The 22,692-nt window shown below is 35.7% G+C and overlaps 1 protein-coding gene across 1 annotated transcript in view; it reads right to left on the reverse strand.

Annotated features, from left to right (window-relative positions):
* Positions 1 to 22,692, reverse strand: part of ADK (adenosine kinase) — a 302,259-nt gene that overhangs the window by 205,796 nt on the left and 73,771 nt on the right. The window contains 1 exon segment of the mRNA XM_067299898.1: positions 14,664 to 14,742. Coding sequence (XP_067155999.1) covers positions 14,664 to 14,742 — 79 coding nt within the window.

The raw sequence follows: 22,692 nt of genomic DNA on the forward strand, positions 1-22,692 counted from the left end.
TCTGAGATAAATTTTCTTCTTACAACATGGCATTGGCTCTTAGAAACACAGCTGAACAACACGGCTAAGAATCTGGACAGATTCGTAATGTGTACCCACTAGAGAGAACGGAAGGATTTTCAGGGCTCTCATCTAGGTGTAGAGCTCCGATTCACGAGCAGGGACAGATTTCTAAAGGACAGCTTAGTGGCACTTCATCCAGCAGCATACTGATCCCTTTCCTAGGGAGCCTTACCCTCACTGCAGGAACAGTTCAGTTGCTTGTGACCTATCTACTAAGCTGCTGCAGCTGACCGTCTGGTACACTGAAATAAATCAGCACTGATTTTCTCTTCATATTTTGGCCTGCAGGTTGCAGCACCTCAGTATCTGTTATAGAATAAGACAACCCATCTCAGGATCACAGATGAGAATTGCTGAAGCCACCCCAAAATTAACTGTGTTGGTCAGTCAGTCCCTTTGTAGTCTCAACTAGCACCCAAAGGATTTTAAAAACTTGAAAAATGAACAATAATTTTAAAACACGTCAACAAGTTTCATTCCTTGTTTAATCATACACTATAAATACTTGCAAAACAGACACAGGCTAAAATTTAATTTGCTGATTAAATGCAAAACAAGATACTGATCAGTTTATAATATAACAAGTTAATTTTTAAGAAAAGTTTGTCATCACAACAATGATGTTTATCTTGCAATAAACCAGAAGTACCAACATACATGAGTTGACAAAAAAGTTAATAGTTTTATGAATAATGAAATTTGCAGAGGTAAAAATATCCATGGACTATATTATCTAATGAAAAATGATCCTATAGCAAACCTACAGAAAACTTTTACTTTTCTCCATGCAATTAATCATTGTAATTGTTATTGTTAGGTCTCTTCAAGTAATTTACGCACTTATAATGCTAGCATGTTCATATTAAAATTGAATCACCTATTACATCAAGCAGAAGGGAAATCTTGTTTTTCTTTGTGGAAACAAATGATCAAAATTATGCTAATCTTGAATAAAATCAATCTGAAAATATTTGCCTACCAAATTTGTGTTCTATACTTTTCCTATCACCATTAAAACTAATATAGTACACTAGTAATTAGAGTGGAGCCAAAAAAGGATGAACTTAAGTTATTTATTTTTCTAAAGGTCAAAAAGACAAAATGGATGACACTCATAACTGTATTGAAAAGCCTACAGAAAGAAGACACAAATATGAGTCTGTTGTACTGCAAAGCTCTGTCATTTTCTTTCCAAAATACCAACATGTTAGTTTTTCACTAACAACAACAAAAAAAAGCCACACATGAAGTATCAAAATCTTAACATGAAGAGACACAGATACAATTATGTAATAATTGACATTTTTAGTTCTGCAAAAGAAGACAAAACCCCAAAACCTCCAAAACAAAATGAGATTGTCCCAGCTGAGAATTATGCCCTTCTGTGTTGCACGCTGAAGAAGGCAGGGAAACCACTTGCTTATAAGGTGAATAAGAAAGACTACTGCTGATGCACTGTGAGTGCAAGGAAGGCTCATAGCCCAGCCCATCTTTCTAAGGAGAACGGTAGTGCGTTAGCAAATGGAAAACCTCAACATTGTATGTCAAATAAGAAAGCAAGCATAACAACTAATTAGAGCTGATTGCACATATTGGTTTGGAAGTAACTGGGAGGTATTCAATTTGCACCAATAAGAACTTTTACTTTGATTCATTTATAAGAGAACAAATAAAAAAAGAAACAAATTTAAATGAAAAGCTGTTTCACATATATGAGACTGTACACCATACTCTATCTGAACACTTCAGGCATGGAAGTGAAGTAACATTTATTTTCTTTGCTGCTCCAAAAAAAGTCACATAATTGCTTCAAAGATATGTCTACGCATTCTACCTTGTCCCTTTGAAGCGAACCCCTTCTTCTTGCAAAGTGAGCCCGCAAAGTGGTACCTACTGTTTGATGAAATTCACTACTTCAGAATCAAGTATATTCCAGTCATACAGAGCTCTTTTAGTGCCAATCTCACAAGTTTAACTTAAAATCTGAGTTAAGCCAGATATTTTTGCTTTTGTGCATCATCGCCTCTAATAAAACGTCGTGTGACAAATGCCTTTCTCAGTTACACCTGGAGAAACTCCACAAAATCTAATGTGGTTAGATAGGTATAACTCAGGGCATAAACTGCCACGTAGAATCTTCTTCTACTCAAGATGCATGAAAAAAGGCAAAAATCCCCAGCCCAGCTCAGAGTGTGAGTGAGCACTGGAAAGTTACCTGTTTTAAAAAAAATAATTTTTTTTTTATTCATAAACTAAACAGAATAAGGAATCACTGAGACTTCAGGATGCATTTTTAAAAGACAGAAAACAAACCTACTTAATTTATCCTACAGTACATCTGTGCCACTATATTGACTCTGAAGGAAAGACTTTTGATTTTGGGGTTTACAAATTTATCTTAATGCATTAGCACAATCCTTGACAAAACAAGAGTAAATTATTTTCTTCAATTAATTCAATTATTTGTCACACAGTAATGTCATGAAGAAACTCACTATAATTGAGTATAGTCATTTAACTCTACTATGACACCTAAATTTAACTCTTCTGGCATAGACTAGTATATAGCATATGGTATACACTGTGTCAGTACACAGTATCTTTACTTCTAAACTGTCTGCTCCTAACTCCTACATATCTCTGAGTAGATCAGAGTGGTCTTCTCATTAGAGTATGGAAAAGATAAAACTGTGTGTGTAGAAGCTAACAAGTTTACTTACATATTCTGTTTCCTAGGAAAAAATCTAGGGATTTGTAAAAGCAATACAAAAGTACTTGAAACATCATTTAGTTAGTCCTGATACTGTGGTGTGTTTTTGAAGATGGGTGAGAGAGTTTAAGGTAGATATTGTGGATAGCTATGGAATGCACGCAAAATCTAACTGTTACACGTAAATGATCCTCCTTTCACTCACAAGTGAAAAGCATCTCAGTTAAAAGCAGAACACTGGTAACAGCCTTAGAAGGGAATACAACACTGTCAACTTTGAGTGTTTTACTTTCATTACACACGGCGTAACAAGAAAGTAACTGGAGCTGTTGCATTTGTGTTTATACTTTAACAAAGCCAGAATATACTAGAGGATATACTTTTCCTTTAAGGTCCTGTGACCTGTTCCAACAGGACTCCTGCGACATGTCTGGTAAATATTCTCCTACAGTTGTTCAAGATGATAACAGGCCCAATCCTTTAAAAAGGAACTATGACAACTATAAAAACTACCAGAGACTCATTTTAATACAATATAGATCTTCTAAGTACAGTTAAACAAGGAAAATGTTATCCTACAGTATATAAAGCTACAGTACCCAAGCTCAACCCAACACTAGTGATAACCATAAAAAGACACAAGAGAATGACAGGAGATGAAAAAAATTGTCACCATATTGGAAGCAAAATACATAATTTTACAGATAACACCCAGAAAGTCAATAAAGAATCTCTTTTAATCCTTTACAAGCTAACAGAAGGTGAAAACACATAAAATTAAAAGGTGAATACTATTTTGCAGCATGAATAATTAAACTGTGAAAGTCAATGCATATAAATGAAGTCACAATTTAGGGAATTCTTTTTCCTTATTATTATTATTATTATTATTATTATTATTATTATTTTAAGCACTAGACATATATACCAATAATAAGAATATCCACAAGCAAGATGTCATGTGTCAGGGTGCAAGTCAACTACTAATGGAGTAGTGCTCGGACAAAACTTCACTCTTGGGAGTTTACTATATTATTCCATACCCTTTCCTTGAACAGGCAATATTATAATTTCCCATAAAGCACACAATGGTAGTCACTGAAAAGGCCACGGAAACACACAGGCTACTGGTGTGATTGGCAAGGCAATCCTACATGTTCCTTTGAAATCATGCTCAAGAGCCTTTAATAAAAGTGCTGCTGTGCCTTCTGATGAACTGATCAAGTTAGCTTTACATTTTTTAAAACACTATGCAAACTCATAGGTGTTTGCATTATATTTCTATTGAGATAAACCAATATTATCTCCATTTTTTAAATAAGTAAGAGAAAGGTATACTAATTTACTGCATGGCTACAAAGCAAGTTAGTAGCAATGTCAAATTCAAAACTCAAGAGTACAAACTCTGACATGCATCCACATGAATTGAGCATAAGTTATTGAAATAGAGAAAAGAATCGTTTTAGGCAACAAACCTGTGAAAATATCTAACAAATGTGCAAGAAAAAATATATTTATTTTAATTTTATATATTTATACAGATATTATATAACTATTATATTTAAACTTTCTGATGAAAGCACTACATGTCCAGGAACAGTATATAAATTGTAATACCTGCACAGAGTCCTTAGCTAACAGTAAGATTTTCAGTAATCTTATTCAGAGAGGAAAAAAAAAAGTACACTTACAACAGAAAATATTCTAGAGATGTGCAAGAAATCCCTCATAACTTGGTGTTTTGGATTTCCAAGGCAATTAACTCCCCACTGTATCATATCACTTAACATTAATTAATTGCTAAAGATGTAGTTATGTAACTTATTGAGCTACTAAGGATAAAACGGCTCCTGAGCTTCCAAGACTTGAGTAGCATGCCAAATTAATATCAGCAAAGCCCAGGGATTTACCCTCTCTTCTGAGACTGCCAAAGCAAGCAGTCATTCTCCTTCCAGTGTCAACTGATAGGAACACATTTAGTAAATGCCATCGAATTACTGGAGGGCCATTAGCCCTTCACTGCATGGACACTGCCGTGAAAGGTTCTGAGAAGTCCCATTGCCACTCAGAGCACAAAAGGCTGGAGGGTTCACAGCATGGCACCCTGCAGGTACTCTCCTATATGTAGCCCAGTGACACTTCCAGTTCTTTATTTCTTCAGGATATATCCCAGCCTGCACCCATTGTGTTACCTAGAAAAATGTCTGTTTTCAGCTTAGGCATAAACTAGGGAATGTACTAACCCATCTCATTCTCATATATAGCATGGTTCACAAATTAGAGGTGCAAACAGTGCAAGGGAAGACCAAAAAACAATGAGGTTTGGGTCAACTCATTCAGCTGAACATTAGTTTAGGTGCTAATTGTGTTTGAATTCCTTGGTTGCTTTTGAAAAAGCTGACAAATTTTACAGTTCCAAAATATGGTGCTAACACAGCCAAGCAGGCATGGAAGCTGAGTCAAGCAGCAAGCATCTGAATTTCACAGCCTAAGGGTTGTTCCCAGGAGGAGCCAACTGCTGCCATTTGTAGAGTGTCTTCTGATTTCATATGGGTGATTGATGTTTGACGACTCTGGAACATGGAAGCAGTTTTTTAATCATTTAAACAAATTAGAATTTTGGATGAATGAACAGAGGCTGCATATGGACTCTAAAGCTCATGAAAACACATTGAAAATGAGAGTTTGAAGGCTCTGTTTGAAAGGATTTAGGGGAATTGCGACTGTACAATTCTTTCTAGCCAGAAAAAGCGACACAGATGCCTGTTTCTCCAAGGTGATTTTGAATGTCCTACTTTTAAATCCTAGTGATGGTGCTTGCCAGGGACAAGACCTGAAGAAACAAGCGGGTGTGGTTCTGGTGCATCAAACTGCAAGTCCACTTGGCCAGCAGCCAGCTATTCAAATCCATGCCAAAGTGACATTGTTGTGATAAGTGATAAGGATATTTGTCTTGCAATGCTTAACAGTTAGCACCTGAGTGTTGGAGTCTGCCAATGGTCTAATTGGCACTGCCTAATTTTAAGAGAACAGATTTAGAAACCTGGCATTGGAGGGCATTTGGAAACCTGAAAAAAATGCCACAAGCTCTTCAGAACTTTGCTTTCTGACCATCCTGGTATTCATCAAAACTACATTCACAGGTCTACGTACATACACAGGGAGTTCTAAACCATACTACCAGAATGTAGCCAGTATCACCGTGCAGGAAAAAAGGCCTCGCTATCAGGAACCTCAAAAAGGTAGTTCTTTCAGCACACTGCTGCATAATTTACTCCCAACATGTAATTCAAAACTGTAGGAGCAAAGTGTCAAATGCCAGCAACAGGCCATAAGAAATATGAGCTTCCTTCTAAATACTGAAAGTCTGAGAAGTACCCACTTTTGTAATCTGGGGGGAACTTGCTTAGAATTGTACAAAGTTTACCACTGTGGTAATGTGGTTTTGATGCTTTTTTGAACTGTTTCTGGTGGCTCTAAGACTTTGAAACTGACAGCAGAGCAAAAGGTCTGGCAATCTTCTCTAAGGCTTTCAAAAAATCTAGGAAGGTCTCATAGATACTACATAATCTTTCTAATATCTGTGCCAAACCAGCTAAAGCATTATACCAAAATTACCCAACCTGCATGTTATCTTTCTGAAGGGGAAAGTCTGTCTGTTCTGTCTGAATCAATACAGACATCATCATTTTGGTTTTTGGCTTTGGCTAATTTGGAAGAGCACATGAATGATAGAGTGCCCTTGAAAAGAAAAACTTAGGAAATACAGCATTCAAGTCACAGGCGCATGACACTGTCCCCCATGGCACTGACAATGGGACACTGTCTTCACATCAGTGGAAAGAGCCACTGTTATATTTCCATAGAGCCGTACTTAATCAAATGACTGTTTTTGTCAGCACTAAGGCATGTTTTGTTATTCCTTCAGTGAGTATAAGTCTCACTTATCAGAAGTGGCCACAGCATTGGGGATAGGCATTTAAGAGGTTCAGTAGCATATAAACTTTAGCAAGGTATATATAAAAAAATGAGCTGAAAGTCATAACTCTTCCCTGCTTATCTTTTTTTCAAGTGAAATAGGTTTGAGAAGCTGGTATTCGCATTTGCAACACAGCACTGTGTGCTGGCATTGTCATTGACAGGAAATCATGCTGGAGGAATGTTATACCAATGGGGCACAGCAGAAAAATATCTGAGCTGGCACAGAAGGAAACACATGTCTTGGGATTGTTTTCTGGCAGAGAAGATGAGGCTATACCTAAGTTTATTAAATCATACAAAACAGAAAATGGTTTAGAGAGCTTTTTTTATACTTTCTCTTGAAAGCTGGATTGAACTATTGAAAATATTGGAAACATGTCTGTGGAGGCCACCAAGCCCATCTGAGTAGGGGCACGTAATGAAGTTGCTTAAGGAACACAGAGCATAAGGCCAAAACTAACTGAGAAACTTAAGACTCTGTCCTAAATGGTTCAAAGGCACAGAGCCTACCTCTTCCGAAAAAATGATCTATTTCCTTTTTGTCAACAGAAGGATATGGAGTTAAATGTCCTGTTTCACTAAGTAGAAGGAAGAAGGGGACTTGCTTGCACCTTTTGTGAGCACCATTCCAGAAACAGTCTTTGGAGAAAGGCATTTGTGGCACAAGCGAGCTTAAGCACGCAACCACTAGCACAGAGAACATTTCTAGGTGATAGCATGATGGGTTCCGTAAAATAACGGTGGGTTCAGCAAAGTTATATGAGCCTCCAAAGACAATTGAGAACATGCCTGGGGTGACGTCCTTGATAACTCTTCTATTACCTCCCTTCTAGTTATGCACATTCAATACAATTTGAGCCCTGCTCCTAAGCCAAACCTTTCTTCCTGCTATGTCTCAGTCTAATTAATTGCATAGAAGTAATCCAGCAGTTTTCACACATGAGGAAAAGATTAATTCCATTAAAGTTATATGTCATTTTTATATATTTATATTGAATGATGGGAAAGTGAGGAGGAAATCACTAAACTACTCAACACTGAAGAGCTAAGGTGTGATGAACTTTGTAGATCACACACTATAGCTAACATCTAACCAAGGGCACTATCTTACAAATACATGCAAGCTTAATTTTAAGCATGCAACCAGGCCCAATGCATCTAGTATATGTTTACAAGATTACAGGTTATGTTTTTTAAAAAATAAAGTTCTCCCTCCAAGGATTTTTCATAGATACATTTGTAGCTTTATAGATTATTCTCAGATTAAACATGACCCAGTGGACAAGTATTTTTAATATCATACCATGGTTTGGCTAATTACTCACATAAATGAGTATATGACTAATAGTAAAAATCTGAAAGCCATATAAGTCTTCATCACTTATGTTTCTTTTTAGAAACAAGCATGAATCAGTTCATTTTTCAAAACTGTATTCTCAGATTTGTCAGTTTATTAGAATGCTAAAAAGCACAATCATTTTAGATTAACAGATCCAGCTAATCATCATTGAAGAATAAAAAACTGGGATGAAATTACAACTCCTTGAAATATAGGATGATATTGGGAAAGTGTTATACCTCCATAAACTACAGAGGACTGCGGGACTCAAATGCTCAGCATAATTTATCATTGTATTATTTTATCATGTTTTTATCCCTCATTTAAAAAGCCATAGCATTCTACACATTATTAAAAGTAAATAAGCACATATTGTAGTTTAAATCAAGCTTCTTTACTGAAGCATCTAACAACTGCAAGAGGTTTTGTGCAAGAATATTGTATAACCACAAATAACAAAACCGTACAATTAGATAGCAATAGGTAATGCAGAAAAAAGAATATGAAGTCAATACTATTTTCTGAAGTGTATATTATAAAAACATTATTGTGAAGTCCCAAGAGTATCTGTATGAAGCCTTCCCAAGAACTGTATCTTAAGATGTTTTTCCCTTATCTGCCAGTCCAACAAATTCAATGTGAATGTATCAAACTACATTCTTCCAAGTTCACACTACACCAGTAGCAATAAAAATTGTGTAATGAGAGTTTTACAATTCTCTCAAGGATGAATGAGACAGAATAGAGCTCTCTCTAATGGCTAAATTAGATCCACAGCAACAGCAGAACTGTTAAAATGAAAATAAGCTAGCAAGAAACTGAGCACAAACCAAGAGCAACTATACTGAGCATGAAGAATGTGCCATTCTTTACACTCACTTTCAAAAAAACAAAAAGGAGCATGTGCCATATGCATTGACAAGGTTGTGTTGTTATTTAAAATCCAAGTTATAAAATGCTATCAGGTTAGACTTGAAATCTAAAATCAGCACTTGAGTTAGATAAAGCTTCAGAGACTGTACTTCTTACAGTTCTAACCCCAGCAAGCCAAACTCAAAATTAACGATAATAGAAAGCATGCAAATATGGCCTGGTCAGTAATACCTGCCCTGTCTGCACATGCAAGCTATCTGTTTTAGATGCTTTGAAGTCACTAGCACTACTAAAAAAAACTCTCCCCCCCCCCTTCCAGATCAATCTTTGTGGCTAGACAGGCACATAGGCTTAATTAAAATTACAGAAAGAAGCTGAGGAGTAGTAAAATACTGTATTCACAAATCTGAATTTAGTTTGTTGGCAAAACTCTAAAACATTACATTATTTATGAACTGTATGCAGTTACATGTATGCATATTTTATAGATTTAATATAATGGATCCAATCATTTGGAGGGATTGTAAGAGCTCAGATTAAAGCAAGATGTCACATATCATATTAGATACAAAGCCAAAATTTAATGAGACAAGGTCAGAGTAGCAGCACATTGCAATTTCAACTAAATACCCCCACTTCTCCCTGTTCCTAAGCATGCATCATAACTTCAACTTTAAAAACAAAGTAAAACAATAAGTCTATATAAAAGGATAATTCAAGTGCCAAGATCACCAAGCAGGAAAGTTAAACGTTAGTTTCTATTTTAGAAACTAAGTTATAGCAATTCAGTTTCATCTCTAGTCCTCATTTTCCAATGTATCATGAAGCAATTCTCAGTGATTAACGCCTGATAAATTAAAGTTTGATCCAGCAAAGTTTGAAATTATTAAAACCCCTTACCAGCAGATTAACCTCTTCAGTAACCAAATTCCTTAAACAAGACAGACACAAAGGCCACAGATAAACAGAGAACCTTAAAATTACAATATTTAGAAATAAAATGGAAAACCAATCTTTCAGACACAAAAGATCCCATATCTATATATGGGCATCTTAAAATTGTATTTAGGGAGGAGGGGAACAGTCCTGCCTAATAACATAACACCTCTGATCATAGCTTGTCTAAGTTTACCTGCATATTTATCGATACTCTGGATTCCAGCTGTTTTCCATGTTGTACTACACCCAAGAAAACCCTCTAGCATTACCTTCTTCCCCTCTCCCCATTCTTTTTGGCCTGCCTCTTTCTTAACTGATTTTTCCATTCAGTACTAAATTCTAAAAGGAAAAGACATTTACTTCAATAAGACTTTTCCTTAAGGCCTTAGAAATACCCAGTGTGTTCTGGTTACCCATCTTTTCTTTTCCAGTGTAACTAGTTTACATCCAAGAAAGATGAAAGTGGAAAATGAAAAGCAGATTAGTAAAAACGTAACAAGGATGGGACAGTGAGGGACAGAGCATCAGAGCAAAACTGTGATTTTTATACTGCTTTTCTTCTTCAGGCAATAACCTTTTTTTTCTCTTATTTCCTGTTCTCTGGTACAAACTATTTCATTCCCCCCCCCCACAAGGACACTTTTCTGTGTCTGTTTTCCTCTCTTCTTTCTATCAGTATTTCTCTCATCATATGAATTAATATTTCCAAGACATACTCACTGTTAGCTTAAACTTTTTTATGAAAGATTAAACTGCAACCTCATTTGTTTTATCTTCTTCTTCCTATGCGTGTTACTGTCATTTATAGAATACATCAATCACTTTTTTCCCTCCTCATATTGGGAAGGAGGAGGGGAAAAAAGTGATTGATGTATTCTAGAAATGACAGTAACACACATAGGAAGAAGCAGCAGCCAAAATCATTTCAACTCTCTTGCTCTTTTCAAGATCAGCATATGCTCAGAAGACTTGAACATAAATATCCTAGTCTCACTGGCTTCAGTACTGCTCTTCATTACTTCTATATTGCTCTTGGTACTCCTCTTCACCTCTTTCGGAAATATTTTAAAAATATTATTGTACTTTAAATACATTTATGAAAAACAATAGAGCATGAGTTACTGCCCCTTTATGACTTATCTTCCACCCTCTTAATTTTCAATTCAATAGTCTTCTGGACTTCTTCTGCAACAGAATCATTCTTAACTTGCTCCTTCCAAATAATTTTCTCAAATAGCTGGCTTCATCAGTGCTTAGACCTTTCTTTTCATACAGCTTTCCCTCTGATAGATGTTTGTCACTTTGTAAATTTTTTTTTACTTCCCCATGGCCCTTGAGAAGCAGTTCTTTAAAAAACATCCTTTCTGTTGTCCCTATGTCCACACCTCTTCCTTTTTATGACCCCGCTGAGAACCCTGCCCACATAATACCCACTTTGGACAGATATCATTCAGCTTTCTGACTCCCACAATGGCTCCAGGCACAGCTCTCCTCTGCAGTGTGCCATACATTCTACTTTGCTTCTACTGCAAGACAAAACTGAAAAAAAGGTCAAGATTCTCCTTAGTACCTTACCTGTCAAATTCTTACTTCGAGGCTGCACTTCAGATCTTTCTTTGTCATTAACACTGCTAAAAAAAAATCTAAATAATTCTACTCTTCACAACCTGACTGCGCTTCTAGTTAATTGTTTGTACACTAAAATCTTCATTTCCACTAAAGTTGATGATGTTTTAAACTTCTAGTTCCAAAATCTGTGATTTAAGTTTCATTTTCTTCCGTTTTCTTTGAACTCACAGCTTCTTCCTGTTGCTTCTTTATCACCTTCTCAAATTTCTCATGCACGATAAATAAAATATTTCTAAGCCTTTTCGTTTCTCTTTAATTATTTTTTTAGAAGTTGGCTTATCCATTTAAAGAACAGAGATAGTCTTTGCTGAGTAGATCTCACCATCTTTACAGACATGATAGAAAAACGTTGAAAGAAATATCTGAAATACATGAGAATACATGACAGAGCTAATGATCATCATACACCATCCAAGCATGCTTATTACGGTTTCATTTTTCCATTTTTAACAGAGTAAACACTCTAAATTCCCCCACCCATTTTGCCTTTGTGTATTTTTGTTTCAGCCTAGTGTTGCTCTTCTGACCCATAAAGAAACGGATGGTTTGAAACATAAGTAATTCAGTGACCCTGTTTAACTGCTTAAATTCATTTTATCTCAATCATTTTATTAATTGGCCTCTAATTTTCCTACCACACTACTTAATAATACACACTCTTCCCACTCAGAAATGGACTTTTAAAGAAGCAGTTACCAGACTTCAGAGGCCATTTGTTCATTTGCAATCATTCTACTCAAACAGTTGTATTTCATTATAGTCAGTTTTCCAAGGATGCATTTTTTTTTTTAAACAAACCTATACTCTCAGCGACTTTTAAACTCTCAAAAATAGCTGAAACAAACTTTTTGAGTTTATACCTCTCACGGTTGTTAGCATATTTTTCCAAGCCTTTTGCACAAAGTAACATGACTTGAGAAATTAATAAAAGTGGTGGTCTCAGGATTTCTTTCCCTGCATGCATCCTTGTAGAGATGGCTAGCTCTAAGCTCTGAGCTTATTTATTGGTTCTTTACTTCTTTCCAAAGACCAGTCAGGCTTCCTGAATGCTTCTTTACTTACTCCCACTAATTTAAAAACATAAATATCTATATTTAAGTTATACAAAGCTATATCTCCTCCTTATTATATTATATTATAATATATAATATATTTATTATAATATATATTTTAACTTTTTTTTCCATCCTCACATTGTTCTTTTGCTAAAGCTTACAGAATAACAGCTTGTTTTTAAGATTTCCAGAATTCCCTTTTCTTTGTCTCTCACCCTCGCGTCCCTCTTTTAAAGTTTCTTATTGATATTAAGTTATTCACAGACAACTGTTTGAAGTTTTATTCTTATTTGAAACAAAACCTCAGATATTACAACCTTTCTGGAGACAAATTCAACTCCAGTTGGCAACTGGAGCTGAATGAGGCTTCCAGTTCAGAGCCAAGGCAAAGGGAAAAGTTCAAAATCCTATCAGTGTAAGAAAGGAGCATTGATACAGACAACCCTAAGTTTCATTGCTTCAAACTTCCTCTCTTTCATTCACTCATATGTATGTTCTGTGCACTTCATAGCCTTATTATTGAACAACACCTTGACCACTAAATTAAGAGACATCCAAGAATCAGACACACAGTTAACTAAAAAACTGCCTGAGGTCAAAGAGGTCATTTCAAGAAGAGATGGAGATAAAATCCTGGGCTCTTTGAACACCCTGAAGTTTAGCAACTCAGAATGTACCAAACACATTTGCTTGTGTACCTCTGTAATCTAGAGGTAGGAATGGAAGCAGAACGTCATGACTCTGAGCTAATAAACAGTTACAGAACTCCCTCCAAATAGTTGACCTCTGATCAACCATCAGGAATGCAATCAACAGCCTTCCACCATGACACCATGCCCACAGGTTGAGCAACGGTGATTCTGACACAGAATAAATTCAATGATTTGCTTTCCAGCTCGCCTGATGAAGAGTTTTTTGTTGTTTTTTTAAATTATTATCGGAACCAAAAACTGTATATAACTGACTATATTTAAAAGACACGACCATTCAGAGTTAGAACTGTTAAAGTGAATTTAATTTCTTCCAAATGTTCATTTAATGCTATCTGGCAATAAGTTTTAATTATACAAGGAGTCTGGAAGTTAATAAGCCAGCATCATTAAGAAAAGGTTATAAATATAGTTTGTACATTTTTAATTGTAGGATTTATATATCTATCACACTATCTAAAAATATATACCCAAGAATATGTGTGAGTAGTGTGACAAAAGGCATATTTTAGTTACATATGAAAAAAAAAACCCACTAAGTACACCTTGAATCCAATTCATTACTGTTCTCCATCATACTCATAGACAGAAAAACTATCCTTCTATTAAGAAAAAGTTTTACAGTTCAAACTTTCATGAACAAACTTCCAAGTTCCTACAGGATAAATGTGGGTAGAACCACAGAACAATGTAGGCTGGAAGGGACCTCTGCAGGTCATCTAGTCAAACCCACCACTCAGAGCAGGGTTGGTCTCAAAATTAGATCAGGTTGCCCAAGGCATCATCCTCTTAAGTTATGAAAATCTCCAAGGACAGAGATTTGAAAACCTCTCTGGGAAACCTGTTCCAGTGTTTAACCACTCTCTTTTTTTTCCCCTTATATCCCATTAGAACATCCCTTACTGCAAATAGGGACATTGTCCTTCCCTCTCGTCCTTCCACTGTAGACCTTTGAGAAGCATATCTGGCTCCATCTTCCTTAAAACTCTCCTCTCCCCCCTTTTAGGTAGCTGAAGCCAAAAACTGAATCCCAGTTAGAGCCCTCATGCTCCCAGCCTTCTCTTTTCCAGGCTAAAGGAAAAACACAGCTGCCTCAGCCTCTCCTCAGACATCATGTGCTCCAGCCTCTTTGCCATTCAAGTGACCCAGTGTGCTTGCACCTACATAGTAATTGTAAATATAACCTTAATAGAAACTGTGTTAAAAGAATAAAAAGCAAAACTTCAAAATGAATCATGCCCCCCCAAAACCCCAAACATCCTGCGGGCAGCAGAAACATAGCAGGCTATACAGAGCATCAAGCTGATTCAGAATCAACACTTTGAATATCTTGTACCAATAACTATTTTTAAGGAAGAACAAACCTGGGCCACTTTAACGGAATTTTGAGTAGATCCACCAGCATGATATTCTACTTTGAACTTTTTCACAAGTTCTTCAAATCTGTTAAAAGAAAAAAAAAAGTGGGAAGGGAAGAAGAAAGTTAAATTCTGCAGTTTTTTGCAAAAGAAGATATCAGAATTAGAAGTGGATGACATCATGTTATTTGCAAACAGGAAATTCAGATACATTAGCTATTTTACATGGTGCAAGCTGAGATCTATTTAGACTCTGTCCAAATTACAATGCAAAGTGTGTGACATTGAGTCCTTCACCTTACAGTTGTGCATTTAAATAACAACTCAAATACACATTACCTGAAGCATAAGCTTGATTGCAATTAACTTTTAGATAAATAAAATATATTCTCATATAAAGAAAAATTATGTAAATGAAGATATTCAGAGATTCATCCCACCCAATTAAGCCTAGAAGCAGAATGTGAAGTTCAGTGAGAAGATGAAGGTGATCCAGGATATATTTCCAAATTAACTAAACCCAAGCAACTGTGCTATGTTTTAAGTTTACATATGAAATATTGCATTGTGACAGGTGACCAACTTTTATGACCAAATCTACTAGTAATGTGAGAAGAGACGGAAAAGACAGTTTCTGTGAATAAGCTTTCCAGTCCTTCATGTTGCTATGTAAACATATTCCTTAAACTGTTTCTAAAACATTTATTTCACTTCGCAAAAGCTATTTCAAAGTATATGACAAAAATAGTAAAAGTGTATTTTCAGAGACAAAATCAGCTTTTATTTTAGAAGACACAGTTTAATAACATCTAGTTAAGTGGTTTGCTTGTTTATTTAGCTATCAGTAAAATAAGAAAATGGACTTGTCAAAGAAAAGACAGACAGAAGGAAAAAGCAGTACAGGCTGACTTTTTTTCATTCCAGGAAGGTCAAAATAGGGTCGGTGAAAAAGTCAAAGCAATACTTTAATTAGGTATGGACTTTAAAAAAAAGCCTTGTGCTACGAAGTAACGGAGTTGATCCTGTTTTAAGGGACCAACAAAACATTAGTTTTACAAGTGATTTACAGAAATAGAGTTGAACTGCATTTCCATTTGGGGATTTTTACTTAAAGTTTCTTAAGAGACTGGTTTGCTCAACAGCAATGTCCTTTGGAAGCTTAATTGAAAAAACATTCTTCTTGGGATACTATTGCTCTATTAGCAAACGGTGGTCTTAACCAGCAGTCTTTTACTCTGTCATTAGTAAATACTTGCCAGACTCGTGACATCCTAAATAAACTGTCCTCATTAGCAGGTGGTCTCCTAAAAGGACATTATTAAATCCTTTCATGAAACATCCCCCCCCCCAAACACAGGTACTAGTACGTTAGTGATTCAATAGCAATTTCCTTATTGGCTTCTGCTAAATGTTCTGAAGATATAAAGTAATATTATCAAGAAAATTTTAGTGGCTTGCTAAGGTGCACTAAAATTTATACTCTTTCTTTTAAATAAATGAAATTGGTCTCAGAATTTGACACAAGTTCTCACAAGACAATTCAGATTTTTAAACATTAATATTATGTGTCATATGGTGCACAGCAAAATTTAAAAGATTTTAGGTTCACATATCTGAAAATGTTTACTTTCTATATATTTTATCCTCTTTAACCTCTAACTCTTTGAAAATGCTACTTTTACAGTTTCTTGGACAAGGGTTAAATACTTAAGGTTTTGAATTACTCCCTGTCATTTACCTTATCTGAGGTGGGATGAAGGAACAGGAGAAAGAGTAATTTGTAGAACTGTGAAGTTCAGCATTTTTTTCTTTTCCAAATGACTCAGAGATATATACCGAAAATGGATTGGAACGAAGTTGAGGACAATTTATATACACTATCTGGTACCATACATTTGGGTTTGTCAACTTATTCCTGAAAGACAGCATGAAAAAAAAAAAGACCCCCCCCCCATTTCACTTTTACAAAAAAAAAAAAAAGAATGCTAAGCAATTTAGTAATAGCACCATCTCACCCTTAGGATTGGTCCTACCTTACCCGTAAAGCTTGTAGCTACTCCTACATTTCATACTAAAATGGTAGCATTCAGTAGTTATTATGAGGTTTCCACATTAAAACAAATATTTAAGCTTTTAAGTGAAATATCTATCCTCATATTTGGTACCAAGCTTTAGGGTTAAGACCACCCAGATGGAATTGCAGAAGACACTTTTCCTTGTCTATGATACATTTTGCAGCTCTGTCCACAGCATTTTAAGAACCAGCTTTTTTTCTAGTCACAGGCTATAGAAAAGACAAGTAAAGTGTCAGCTAGAACCAGGCAGTTGTGGAAACTGCAGGGAGACGGTGCTCAAACACTGCATCATGCCATTAAGTTCTAAGCACACTTCAAAATGAGTGCATTAAAAAGCAGGACTAACAACAGAGCTTCTCGACTTGGAAGGAAGTACTCCTGCAGGCAAGCTAAAAGGTTTACTGTATAAATTCACTGGCATGTTTGGGGTTTAAAACGACCTCAAGGTCAACCCTAATTAATAGCATAGATTTGTCTTTAAAGTCTATTAATTTTAGATGTTTATCTTTAACAATGAAGCTTGCCCATTTAGACAAACTTATTTTATTTCAACATATTTTAATGTCTTCAACTTTAACATTTTCTAAAACAGACTGACACATCTTTATTTCAGACAGAGGGAAAAATGAACTGTATCTGCTCATTCTCCCATGTAAACAATGGCTTTTGGGACAGATTTGTCAAATAGTGACTTGTTTATTTAAAAGGTTTTGATTTTCAATACTGTGTTAATAATAAGAGCATTTTCATTTCTACAGTACTTTCCTTTTAAAATGTTTGAATAATGAGCTACTCACCCTAGCAAACTACCGATGGGCAGGCAATTAGAAAGAACCAAGAACTAAATTACTACATATGCTCTTCACAGCTATCCACACTGCTAATTATCCACCAATTCTATGTCAAGCAATTGAAACCTCAAATGATAGCAAGTAGCTGAGAGGGGAAAAAAACAACAACAAGTCTCATAACAATTGCTTCTCAAGCAAAGACATACAAAACCATCATGAACCAATTTAGTATTTTGGCAATATTTTTTCTTTAACTGACATTTTACGTTTTCAATCATTTTGAGTGTGTAGTGCCCAGCCCACATGATTATTTTGGGTTTTTTTATATATCAGCAAGCATGTCTGTTAACATTTTTAATTCCTTTACCTGAAAGCATCTAGTGTTTCAATTGCCTGTATTATTTAATGGCATGTTTTACTTTGTATTAGTAGACAGTAACAGATGACATACTTACTCATCTAGATCTAGAGTTCTAACATATTTAGTTACTTCATCTTGTAGTTTAAATGAAAAAGATCTATCAAATGAAAAGGCTGTTATCTGAACTTAGAAAAAATACCAAACCAAAACTAGAAGCAAATGGCCTAAAAGCACTGCCCTTAATATCAAGATTTCAAGGTGACAGCTGATATAGTCTAAAAAAATAACCTCAACAAATTATTCTATAATTATTTAGTGGAATAAGGCAAACAAACTATGGCCACTGCCTTTCACTATTTCAGACTGAACATTAAAGGCCCTAACTCATTTCTTTGAATTAAGACAGTCACTCAACACCTCTAAGGGGCTGTTATATAAAATACTATGAGAGCTCATACAAATGCAAGGAAAGTACTTTTGCTGACCATTTGCCACGTCGTATCAAAAGGAAGGTATAAATTGTGTTGTTCAATCCACAAGAGTCTAATAACAATGTTGTTTCAGAATATGATCTCAAAATTAAGAATGCCAATTGCTTTTGTCTTAAGAAAATGAACATTTAGACAGACATTTTTCAAAATGTCAGTGGAAGGCATGGGAAAACTGACTGTCACTGTCTGACCGGCAGAGAGGAGATTCTCTCATTCCAACACCTCCTCAGAAACACGGTATTTGCTTTTATAAAACTCCCCATTTTAAGGAAGGAAGTTCAACTGTAGAAACTGCTCTGAGGCCAGTGAATGCTAAATAGAGCTTCTGTGTGTGCTTCAGGAGTAAGCTGTTATCACACTTAGGATAATTCAAGAAAATTAGAACCTTATGAGCTAGACTGAATAATATTTTTGTTACAGGTCCTGCAACTGATGGTCTTTCCAAGTATTTCTTAAAGCTCTGCTATATCTGAGAACTGTGACCCTTCTGTTGACCTAGCAACATACCATTACCTTAAATAACAGAATAATAAATCCCACGATCAGCACTATATAGAGGGGCCCCTATCTTTGGTACCATGAACTTGTTGACCACATTACAGCACATTTTAACAAAAACAAGTTTGCATTTGCAGCAGCATACGTTTTCAGCTGTGACACTGCTGATCAACTGTAGCACTGACCAAAGATATGTTAATGTTTTGCTCAGTTATGCTAGAGGTGATAGAACTCTGTTAGTTGCCTTTTCTTCTTCTTTCTTCTTTTTTTTTTTTATTGCAGGATTGACTGCTAATTGAACTCAATACAGAAAGGTATGTCTTTTCAGTAACCTCACATTTGAGAGAAGTAATGCCTATTAAAAAAGTATGGAAATAGGTTTTCTTAGAAGGTAACAAAAGAAGCTATTTTATAAAAGAATACAAATAAGAATGAGAATAAATTTTCACAAATTCCTAACAGTATAAAGAGCAGAGGCCTATTTTTAAAAGGCACTTTGGACTGGATGCCTGCATCCCGCAGACTCGTCTTGGAGATGTCATACCATTGCATCAAACTAAAGATGGCTGCTAGAGTTTCCCCAGTAAGTTCTCCCTTCTCGCTCCTTTTTGTTCTCTGCTGACAATTTCACATTTGTCACTCAAACCATGCGTAACCTGAGCATGACTATGAATATCCCGTGTTCTCTTACCAAACTATGTTTAAGTCTTACACTATTCCTTCTCATAGCACCTCTTAAAATGGATCTTTTCCTTTATAACTATACAGCTAAAGTCACTCATCTTCGTATCTAAGCCCCTCAAACAGCTACAAAGATCATCTGCCTCGGCTGTCCCTGGGATCAGCTCACCTCGCTCTCTGCACCCCTGTTCCAGTCCCCTTCTCTGTCATCTCAGACGGAAGCTGCTGCTCATTTTCAAGGCCCTGCAAGACTTGAAACTAGGAACTTGCTTTACATACAAAATCTGAGGCTTTTCTAAACAGGGACTACCTTCTTGTTCTATGCTATACAGCACCAAATAGAGTCATGTTGGGCTCATCGTGGTTTCAAAACCAAACTGACAATTAAAATAAGCACATAAAATGTTCCTTACAACTATACCCAGACAACATAAGGAAACAGGGGAAGAGTCAGGATAAATAAAGCAATTCAAGTAATTCTGTTAAGTTTTCGGACACAAATTATATTAGACTACAAAAAAAACCCCAACAAAAACAAAAAACAAAAACTCAAAAAACTCTTTCTTAAGAGTAAAATGGCCTTAGAACACCAAAATATAACACTCTCATATATAGATAGCACCAGGAGAAAACACTTCTGATGCAGATGTGAGAAGCTACTTATCTGCAAGAAGTAGAGAAACATAATCTCTTGTTTTTCAGCAGGGTGTGTTGCCCTGGATATCTTTTGATATATCTGCTTATTACCTAAGATGTACTCAATAGCATACCTCAGCAGGGAGCTACACTTTAAAAATCAGCTGCCAAAAACAGCTAGAGAGGAAGGAAAAACAATTTTTGCCTTTTTTGCTTCTGTATGCCAGATGATGACAGCCTGAGTTTAAGACAAAAATCTGGTTATTTTGTATAATAATAATACAATATTTCCAGTGGATTGTGCACTTTGGTTTGCTAGTATAAAAACCTTCAGTAAACTTTTAGATGGATATATCTTAAATATTCAACAAAATGTTTCAAGTTGCAAACAGAAGCCTGTAACTTCTTTGGAGGTAAGCTGGGAGTGGGAAGGTTGGCTTTGTGGAAACTTCTAGAGTGGAAGGTTGACAAGGATTTGGTATGCTTTCCAGCTATCGGATGATTTTTAATTAAATTTTAATTAAAGAATTGTAATTAAAGGCAATTCTGACACCCTTCCCAGATACTCATTTTTAGTTGCAAGAAGAGGTCATATTAAGATACGGCTTTAAGTGAAATGTTCAGCTATGAGGGAACCGGGCTAATATAATGACGATTTGATGTTCGAACCTTTTAATTGCGTTTCTTTAAAAAAATCCACTTAAATCTTCAAATTAAGTAACCTGTGACAGAATGCCTATGAAGTCACTCTGTAAATTAAAGGCAAATTATGTGAGAGAGTGAATATCATTTTATACAACCTACTTTAATAACACTAAAAATCTCAGCAATGCTACATAAAAAGTATCAAATTTTATCTCCAATTTTTAAAGAAAACCCTCAAGGAATAAATCAACGAAACAACTAAATAATGCTAAACGTGTGACCTGACTGTTTTGCAGAAGAAGTTAGGCTGCCGCCTGTCGCCTTCGCAGTTCCCTTGGAGCCGGGGCTGACGGCGGGGCGATGCTGTGGGCAGGCGCCGGAGCACGCGCGGGGGAAGACAACCTACCCTGCTCAGCCCCAGGAGGCAAGCTGAAGCCCTCAGAAGTTTGATCCGAAGTGAAATATTAACTCTGATTTAAGGAAAAGGTCTAGTCTCAGAATATTCAAACATTCTATTATCTAAAATGCAATTGATATTTAAATAGAAATAAAGGGGAGACTCTTTCAAGATAAACACTGTGGTGAAAAAGAAAAGCAATTCATACTTTTAACTCTAAAGAGCATTACTAATTTCTCTGTCTAAACTGTACAACTCAATGTTCAAAGTCCAAATCCTATATAGGACAGTTACATATAAGAATTATTTCAACCTTAGTCTTTTGACATATAACCAGTTAAGACTGAGATGCAGATATAATTGGTTGCTCTTGCTTAAAATTCAGCCTAAGAGAGGAAAAACATTGCCTTTGAGAAATGAGGTACAATCACCGAAGTACATGAGAAAACTTTTTAACAGCTGCTTGGCAATGATTGACTCTACCCATAGCTAGTTCTTCTCCTTATTAGTTTGGCACGGAATTAAAGCTTTTGGGAATGGATAGGGGAGTAGAGGGGAAGACTGAAAAATGCAAAAAAGGAAGTTTGGAGACAGGTTAGCACTGTGTACATCTAACACAACAGAAAGCTAAATGCATTAGGAATATGATTGCAACAATTGAAAATAGTAGATTATCATATTTTTCTCCTCTTTTCACTGAAGTTCAGAAAACAGTGACTCTCCATGGAAGCACTTACTACTGCAAACTAGAATTTCACATAAAGTATTTTCCTAATCACCTCATCCAAACAAACAGCAAATGAAAAAAGCCAGTAATTCCAACCAGGTTAGGATTATGAGTACCAAATGTTAATATATGAAAGAAGAAAAAAAAATGCATAGGCAAATTGCAAGATTCATAGCTTTGAAATATTTTACCACAAATGTTAGCGAGGTTGAAAAAAATGCACTTAAATGTCAGTTTGATAAAAGCCAAAAGAACATTTTCCACATGTGTTTGCATTTAGGCATATTGAAACAAGATGGAAAAAGTAACAGTCATTCAAATCTAAGGTTAAAACATCAGCTTTTAAGGACTATGATTTAAAGACATTTCTCAAAGTAATTTTTTTCTTCTTTTCTCAGCAAAGAGTCAGGCAAATTTATGCAAGTGTTCTGTGAAAAGCCCCTCTTATTCCAGATTATCTGGATATTTTCCCTCGCTACATTATCTCAAAAATGTACATGATTATATCCAAAAGCGTCAGCCACCATGAAGCGAATTTTATTGTTGATATTTTGAAACGCTGAAGGAAAATGAAGAGCTAAGAAGGAAAACTATACCTCTAAATTATTAAAAGTTTATGTTTCTAATACTAACTGTTGTTAAACACACCACAAATACATAAACACATTGCACATACACAGAGTATATTCACACACAAACCCTAAAATACATCTAGCATATATGATTACTATAT

The sequence above is a fragment of the Apteryx mantelli genome, chromosome 7, assembly GCF_036417845.1.
Source record: "Apteryx mantelli isolate bAptMan1 chromosome 7, bAptMan1.hap1, whole genome shotgun sequence".
NCBI classification, from domain to species: domain Eukaryota; kingdom Metazoa; phylum Chordata; class Aves; order Apterygiformes; family Apterygidae; genus Apteryx; species Apteryx mantelli.